This window comes from Colobus angolensis, unplaced genomic scaffold (genome assembly GCF_000951035.1).
Source record: "Colobus angolensis palliatus isolate OR3802 unplaced genomic scaffold, Cang.pa_1.0 Scaffold64, whole genome shotgun sequence".
Classification (NCBI taxonomy): domain Eukaryota; kingdom Metazoa; phylum Chordata; class Mammalia; order Primates; family Cercopithecidae; genus Colobus; species Colobus angolensis.
Genome location: NW_012120043.1, coordinates 118,548 through 127,236, shown reverse-complemented (window position 1 = coordinate 127,236; position 8,689 = coordinate 118,548). Strand labels below are relative to the sequence as shown.

General features: G+C 60.8%; 1 protein-coding gene across 1 annotated transcript; it reads left to right on the top strand.

Annotated features, from left to right (window-relative positions):
• Nucleotides 1-430: 430 nt before the first annotated feature.
• On the top strand, nt 431-3,431 carry C2CD4C (C2 calcium-dependent domain containing 4C). The gene has a single exon (XM_011963965.1). The coding sequence runs from the start codon at nt 531-533 to the stop codon at nt 1,794-1,796; it is 1,266 nt and encodes a 421-aa protein (XP_011819355.1). The 5' UTR covers nt 431-530; the 3' UTR covers nt 1,797-3,431.
• The last annotated feature ends 5,258 nt before the right edge of the window (nt 3,432-8,689 follow it).

The following is an 8,689-nucleotide window of genomic DNA, read 5'->3' as shown; positions in this document are numbered from 1 at the left end:
CAGCCCTGCGGCCCCTCCCTCCCCCCAGCCGAACGCCCGGCCCTCCGGTCCGGGGAGAAGCCACAGGTGGGAGGGAGCTGGGGGGGGGGCGGAGCTGGGACACCCCGGGGGCCCACCCACATCCGTGTCTCCCCTTAGGACCGAGCGCGGAACCCCTTAGAACGAGCGCTGAGAGATGCTCAAAACCAGAGCAGGGGCGGGAGGGGGGCGGGTCTCCTCCGGGAGCTCCCCAGAGTCAGAGCGCGGCCCCCACCGCCCCGGGCTTGGGTGCTTGGGAGTTAAGCGGGATCCCTCCGGAGACGGGAGGGGGGAACCCGCCTCACTGCCGTCTGGGGCCGCAGCGCCCGGGCCGGACGCCCCCAGAGGACCCCCTCCACCCCCACCCCCCTGACAGGGCCCTGCCAGGTGGCCCCACAGGGAGCAGGTGCCCAGGCCCCTCTGCCAGCCGCCCCCCCCCCACCGCTGCTCCTGACCCCTGCCTCTCTTCCCAGACGCTGCAGCCCTGTCCTGGCCTCTTGCCTGCCGCCCCCATGAGAAAAACCAACATGTGGTTCTTGGAGCGGCTTCGGGGGTCTGGGGAGAACGGCGCTGCCCGGGGCTTGGGGAGCGAGGCGGGGGACAAGGCCTCCAAGGGGCCCCTATACAGCAATGTGCTGACGCCCGACAAGATCCCCGACTTTTTCATCCCCCCCAAGCTGCCCTCGGGCCCCGTGGAGGGCGAGGGACAGGCCGCGCTGGGCCCGTCCACGTCGGAGCAGAACCTGGCCTCCGCGGCCCCCCGCCAGACCCCACGGAGCCCCCGGCTGCCTGCCAAGCTGGCGGCCCAGAGCAAGAGCCTGCTGAAGGCAGCCACCCGGCACGTGATCCAGATCGAGAGTGCTGAGGAGTGGCCGCCTGAGGAGGCCACTGACACCGACCCCCAGGCCCAGGGCGCCATGTCCCTGCCCTCTGTCCCCAAGGCCCAGACGTCCTACGGCTTCACCACGCTGGCCGAGAGCCCCCACACTAGACGCAAGGAGTCTCTGTTCCACAGTGAGCACGGGGCCCTGGCCCAGGTGGGCTCCCTGGGTGCCGGGCGCCGCCGGGCAGCTGCCAAGGCCAACGGGGGTGATGGGGGCCCCAGGGAGGCTGGCGGGGCCCTCATGAGCCCCGGCCGCTACTTCAGTGGCGGGGAGAGCGACACGGGGTCCTCGGCCGAGTCCTCTCCCTTCGGGTCCCCTCTGCTCTCCCGCTCGGTGTCACTGCTCAAAGGCTTCGCCCAGGACAGCCAGGCCAAGGTGAGCCAGCTGCGGCACTCCGTGGGCCGCCACGGCTCCCTGTCGGCTGACGACAGCACTCCAGACACCAGCCCCGGGAGCCGGCGCCGCCTGACCCGCCGGGCCCCCCCGGAACCTGGCCCAGAGTCGGGCCAGGCGCCTGGAGAGCACACGGTCCCCGTGGGCCCTCGGGGCAGTGTGCGGCTGCTGGCAGAGTACGAGGCAGGCCAGGCCCGCCTGCGGGTGCGCCTGCTGGCTGCGGAGGGCCTCTACGACCGCCTGTACGATGCCCGCAGCATCAACTGCTGCGTGGGCCTGTGCCTGGTGCCCGGCAAGCTGCAGAAGCAGCGCAGCACCATCATCAAGAACAGCCGTCACCCCGTCTTCAACGAGGATTTCTTCTTCGACGGCCTGGGGCCGGCCAGCGTCCGGAAGCTGGCCCTCAGGATCAAGGTGGTGAACAAGGGCAGCAGCCTCAAGCGGGACACGCTGCTCGGGGAGAAGGAGCTGCCCCTGACCTCCCTGCTCCCCTTCCTGTAGAGCGGGGACCTGCTCGCTGCCTGCTCTGGTGCAGAGGGCAGACCCCCGTCTCTCCTCCACACCGGGTCCTGACGGGCAGGTCCGCTGGCTTGGGCTGGGGCTGGGCGGGGAGGGGCTCACACTCAGGCTGGGCTGGACCCTGATGCTGCAGCTGACGTGGGTTTCCTGGTCACCCGATGCTGACTGGAGTATTATTTTTCATGAATTCATTTCTTTGGAGGAGGAGGAGGAGAAGGGGCCTCAGGGGAAGAGAAAGGGCCACTTCGTGAGGCCCCTCCACGTTGCCTCGCCCCTTTCACACAGAGGTCTAGCAGGAGGTTCTCAGGGGTCCAGGAATCAGTGCAAGTGACAAGGCAGGGCCGTGGACGGGGAGGTCACAAGTCCCGGAGCCCACATTCTCCTTCACTGCACACGTGTCTTCCTCCCCTGCAGCCTGCGGCCCTCCAGTTCCCACCCCGCAGAGAGCAGGGCCTCACGGCAACACCAGGCCCAGGTCCAGGCCCAGACTCTGCCCGAGACGCTCCCTCCAGGGGTCAGGCTGTCTCTGGGAGACCCCAGCTTCCCAGGTTCCGGTGGTGAGCGGGACCAGGCCAGGGTGCCTTGCCGAGGGTGGGCGCGGAGGGAACAGCTGCTGCCACAATCAGAGCAGAGGAGGTCTTGGCAGAGGTCTGCTAGGAGGGAACTCCTGTCCTGCTTTCCTCTGACACAGTTGACACTTGCTTTTTGGGTGCAGGCCTGTCTGGCCATTTCTGCTGTGACGCTGGAGGGTCTTGCTCAGAGATTCCCAGAGAGCAGCCCTGTGGCCCATCCCTCCTCGCTGGGGGCTGCCACCTGTCACCCTTCTGTCCAGCGTCTGCAGCTGGGAGCTATACGCGGTGACTGACGGCCGTGGCTTTGACACCGTGTGTAAATAGGCTGTGGCTACGGTGGGTGGGTCAGAGCCCAGGAGGCAGCTGGGGGGACCTGGCTGTGGTCTTTCATGCTGCTCGGTGGCTGCAAGGCTTCCATGGGGTGGTTATGTGGGTCCTTGAAAGATTTTGGGGGGCGGTTTCCAGCTCAGAATGATGCAGAAAAGACTCAAAGCAGGGGCCAGGCCAGGATAGTGCCTTTACCTCTCCTGGCTGCTGGTGGGCACGGGGAACCAGGGCGCATCTGTGGGATCCCGGGACATCCCTCATCAGTCCGTTTGCTACATGTTGTTCCTCTTGACCAGGGAAGGGTGGAGGAGCTGCTTCCCAGGACTGGAGGAGCAGCCGGGCCCCTGCTGCACGTTGGGTGGGACACACCTGTGAGCCCTCCAGCGACAGCGTGCAGGGCCCTTGGGGCTGGGCCCCTTCTGAGCCTGGTGTTGCAGGCGCCCTGCTCTCTCCAGAAGCCAGGGCACCCGGGGCGGAGGCTCCTCAGGCCGGGGAGGCGGAGAGGGTGCCCTGCATGGAGAGAGACGCCCCCCGCCTTCTCTGATGCTCACCCCTCCCAGGCCCTGTTCTCTCTGGGGTCCCCCGTTTCATAGCCCCTGCACTGTTTGATATCTTAGTGTCTGAGGTTGACTGTGGGTAAATCTGTAAGACACTCCCCAAGCGTGTTTGTTTATAAAAGCTGTTTATAGTGCAATAAAGGTGTTTCGGGAATACGGGGGTGGAGGTTGGCTTGCCTGGCTGTTTAATAACGAGAGAGCTCTGCCGTGAACTCCAGTGGAGGGGGTGGAGAGGGTTCCAGATCAGTGAGGTCCTTTCCACCGACTTTCAGAATGCCCTCCACATTCTCCTGCCCCAGGTGGAGGCAGGCAGGGGGCAGGAGCCCAGTCCCTGATAAACCACTGTTCCCTTGGAGCAGCAGGTCTGGGTGCTGCTCCACGATTCCAGCTCTGACTGCACCCATGTGAGGAAACAGGACTCTGATCCCACATGGTGCCTACAGGGTGGGTCCCAGCTCCACTCAGAACATTCAGACAGGACCCCATCTCTACATACCCCCACCAGACACTGACCCGTCTCCCCTGACACTCCTCAGGACAGGATCCTGTCTGCACAGACCCCTCAGGTCAGGGCCCCATCCCCCCTCGGACGCCTCAGGACGGGGCCCCGTCCCCCCACCACATCCCACAGGACAGGACCCCGTGCCCCCTCAGACCCCTCGGGACAGTAACCCGTCTCCACAGACCCCTCAGGGCAGGAACCTGTCCCCCCTCAGACCCCTCAGGACAGGGCCCCATTACCCCCCCCAGACCTCTCAGGACACGGGACCCCATCCCCCCCCAAGACCCCTCAGGACGGGACCCCGTCCCCCTTCAGACCCCTCAAGACAGGGCCAGTCTCTGTGCTCTGAGCCCAGGCTGGGCTTTGTCTCTGCTGCTGCCTGCAGGGCCCAGAGGTCTCTGCCATCTCCAGTCCACCAGGAGCTTTTGGGATTGGGGGTTCGGCACAGCCCCGCCTCCTGACAGTGGCCCAAGGAGCTGCACTAAGGAGTCCTGGTCAGGGCCTGGGATGGGTTGACAGGGCTACGGGTGCCTGGTACCCTCTTCAGCCCCAGCCACTCATCCCTAGGCTGCGTGTGCGTGCGTGCCAGGTAGGTGCACATACGTAGCCATGTGCTTCGGCACGTGTGTGCAATGTGACTGCATGTGTGCCCATGTTACTGTCATCTGTTTGGCATAACAGTGGCCCTGTGACCAGGTGAGTGCCTGCAAGCACTCGAGCGTAGCTGCCTGTGTGCTGGCGTGTGCACGTGGAAGCACGTGAGCTGTGTAAGCGTGTGTGTAACTGTGCACTTGTGTGCCTGTGTCACCGCGTGTGTGCTGGCATTGCACATGTAAGCACGTGAGCTGTGTATGCATGTGTAACTGTGTGCACTCGTGTGTGCCTGTGTCAGCACGTGTGTGCTGGCATATGCATGTGTAAGCATGTGAGCTGTGTGTGCCTGCATCACCGCGTGCCTGCTGGCGTGTGCATGTGCAAGCATGTGATCTGTGTGTACATGTGTAACCCTGTGTGCGCTTGTGTGTGCCTGCGTCACTGCGGGTGTGCACTTGTGTGTGTGTCTGTGTGTGCTGGTGTCTGGGAGCTGCGGCTGCCCATGCCCTCCCCGCTCCACTTCTAAGTGGGCACCACCCAGGGATGCCGCGCCTGCGTGGTGTCTCGCCCTGCCTCAGGTCTTCGCTCACTGCCCTTCAGGTCAGCCCCCACCCCAGAGGAGTCAGATGCCCTCGTTCACTCCTGGCTGTGGTCGTTTGCTGCCTTGTGATATTGATCCTGAGCAGAGTGAATCTACTGTTAGGGCCTCCAGCGTCCCTGGCGCCGCAGAGCGCTCGGTCCCAGTGGGTGCTGTGCGGTGAAGGAGGCAGGTACACCTGCCAGCAGTCTCTCCTTCCAGTGTGGCGGCCATCCTGAGTCTCCCGACCCTCAGGAAGGCCATGGGCACCACAGGCAGGAGGCAGCCTGTTTGGTGCAAATTACACAAAGATGCCCCTTCTTCTGCGTGGAGCCATCATAGGGAACGACAGAGCCAAGAGATGAGCAGTCAGAAGCCTGGAGACATCGTGGACACCTGGATCCAGCTATGCCTGAAGTCCATCATGGCGCACCACTTCAGCTCAGAGGGTGGGCCAGTAAAGTCCCTTCTTTGCTCAAGCCGGCTTGCTTCAGGTTGTTTTGTTTTGTTTTGTTTGTTTGTTTTTTGGAAATGGAGTTTTGCTCTGTTTTCTAGTCTAGAGTGGTGCAATGTGGGCTCTCTGCAGCCTCTGCCTTCTGGGTTCAAGCAATTCTCCTGCCTCAGCCTCCCAAGTAGCTGAGATGACAGGCGCCTGCCACCACGCCCGGCTAGTTTTTTGTATTTTTAGTAGAGACAGGGTTTCGCCAAGTTGGCCAGGCTCGTCTCAAACTCCTAACCTCAGGTGATCCACCCACCTCGGCCTCCCCAAGTGCTGGGATTACAGGCGTCAGCTAGCACATCCGGCTGATTTGTTTTTTAAGCTGACAGCCAGAGAACACTGATCCAGTGGGTGTCTGATCTGAGGAGGAGGAGTAACATCTTCCCAGGGCCCCTGCCTTGTGGCATCTCCTCTCTGGGGCCTTGAAACCCTGACATGTGTGGGGAGCTAGCAGGGCGAGTTTCAAGCCCCACCTTCCACTTGGGGTGCGGCCAGGGCCAGCTGCGTGGCATCTCTGGGTGTCAGGCTCCCCAGGCCAAAGGCTCTGTCTGTGATGAGCCCTGGCGGCTTGTGTGCGGTAGAGCTGAATCCATAGGCTCACTGGGCGGAAGCCGGCGCAAAATAGCGACGATAATTAATATAATCACATCAGGGCCATAATTACTGGCGGCCTCAGACCCACCCAGGCGGGGGCTCCCTCGGCCTCTCTCTGCTGCACCCACCGCCCCAGTGCCGGATTCAATTAAGCTTCTGTTTTCTTCTCGGCTCCTGGGGGTAGGAGGGAGGGCTGCCCACGGCCAGTTCCACCGACAGGAGGAGAAAAATGACTTCAATAAAAAGGAGGAGGCGTGAGCGACCCGCGCACATGCCCCTCCCGACTAGGGTGGCGATTCCCGCCGGGCGGCACCGGGCCCTGGCTCCACGGGCGACCACAGGCAGGCAACCCGGTGCCCGCGCCTCACTTTACTCTACTGTAGAGTGACGTGGTCCCAGAGCCTCCCTCCAAGGTCACACGCAGGGCAGGGCCTGTTGATTAAGCCCATCGTGGGTGGGTGGGCAGGAGGACCCGCCGAATCCTCACCAAGACGCTGCCAACTGCCATCCACAGATGGAAACATCTAGGCACAGAAGGCAAAGGGGCCTGCGCACACCTCCCAGCTGGCAGGACAGGAATTCGGACCAGGGCTGGACCCACGCGGCCCTTCCCGGGTGGCACTGGACACCCACCAGCATGGCCGGCCCCTACCCGCCGGCTGAGAGGGCAACCAAGGCTTGAGAGGGCCCCAGGGCTGCGTGGCCCCACACGGGGTGTGGAGCTGTGCTCTGCCAGCCATGGGTCAGAATCCTGACAAGTCCCTCCATTCTCTGTGACTCAGTTTCCCCTCTGCAGCGCCCTGTACCCTCCCTGCCTGCTGGTGGGGCTGGGGTAAGCGCTGGCCCAGCACCCGTGGCACTCAGTCCTGGTCACCGGGCGAGCCGGCTGCAGCGCCACACTTGGTGGAACACATGGGGCAGCTCAGGCAGGAGGAATTCAGGAGCGGCCAACGTGAGCCTATCTGCTGCCAGCAATGGAAGTCAGGATGGGGCCCCGGGGCAGGGACCAGGAGGGATGAGGGGCCTCTGGGGGCTGTCATGGTTGGTGTTTTCATCGGGGCGGGGGTTGCTATGGCGAGTTTATTTATAAATGTTCACTGAGCTCATCAGGACCAAGTATTCAGAACACACAAACTATTCATACAACTCAGCAACAAAATGACAAACAATCCCATTAAAAAATGGGCAAAAGGCCGGGCGCGGTGGCTCACGCCTGTAATCCCAGCACTTTGGGAGGCCGAGACGCGGATCACAAGGTCAGGAGATCGAGACCATCCTGGCTAACACGGTGAAACCCTGTCTCTACTAAAAAAAATACAAAAAAACTAGCCGAGCGAGGTGGCGGCGCCTGTAGTCCCAGCTACTCAGGAGGCTGAGGCAGGAGAATGGCGTGAACCCGGGAGGTGGAGCTTGCAGTGAGCTGAGATCAGGCCACTGCATTCCAGCCTGGGCGACAGAGCGAGACTCCGTCTCAAAAAAAAAAACAAGAAAAAAAAAATGAGCAAAAGACTTCAATGGGCATTTATTGGAAGAAGATATACAAATGGCCAACAAGCACACGAAAACATGCTAGGCATCCTTCGCCATTACCGAGCTGCCAATCGAAACTAAAATGAGATACCACTTCCCACCTACTAGGAGAGCTGTAATCAAGAAGATGGAAAATAATGAGTGTCGGTGAGGCTGTGGAGAAACAGGACCTCTACACACTGCTGACGGGGCTGTAACGTGGCGTAGCCGCCGTGGCAAACAGTCTGCCAGCTCCTCAAAAAGGTAAACGCAGAAGTTCCACACGGCCCAGCAATTCCACTCCTGAGCGCGCCCGAAAGAATTGAAAACTGTCACTCAAACAAACAGTAGTGTGTTAATGTTTGTAACAGCTCTATTTACACCACTCACAACATAGAAACAGCCCGAATGTCCATCGGCAGAGAGAGATTAACCACCATGTGGCATATGCGTACACTGGAATAGTACTCAATCACACAAAAAATGGAGCATGGCCTCGAAACATGACACTCAGTGAAAAAACTCAGGCACAAAAGGACGCATATTGTCTGCTTATATTTATATGAGATGTCAAATACAGGTAAATCCAGAGGATTTCTTTTTGAGATACGAAGAATGTTTTGGGGAGCTAGACAAAGTGGCTTGCACCTACAATCCTAGCAACGTTGAGAGGCTGAGGCAGGAGGATCCCTTGAGCCCAGGAATTGGAGGCCGCAGTGAGCTGTGAATATGCCACTGCACTCCAGCCTGGACCAAAAAGCAAGACCCCAACAATTTATTTTAAAAAATGTTTTGGAGCTTAATAGAAGTTACAGTTGCACAACATTGTGAAGGTGCTAAAAGACACTGAACTGATCGTGTCAAAGTGGTTAATGTGCAGTGGCTCCCGCCTGTCATCCCAGCACTTTGGGAGGCCTAGGTGGGTGGATCATCTGAGGTCAGGAGTTTGAGACCAGCCTGGCCAACATGGTGAAACCCCGTCTCTACTAAAAACACACAAAAAATTAGCTGGATGTGGTGGTGGGTGACTGTAATCTCGGCTACTCGAGAGGCTGAGGCAGGAGAATCGCTTGAACCCAGGAGGCGGAGGTTGCAGTGAGCCGAGATTGTGCCACTGCACTCCAGCCTGGGTGACAGAGCAAGA

Coding starts and splice junctions, on each gene's coding strand:
- C2CD4C (XM_011963965.1), top strand. CDS start 531: ATGAGAAAAACCAACATGTGGTTCTTGGAGCGGCTTCGGGGGTCTGGG.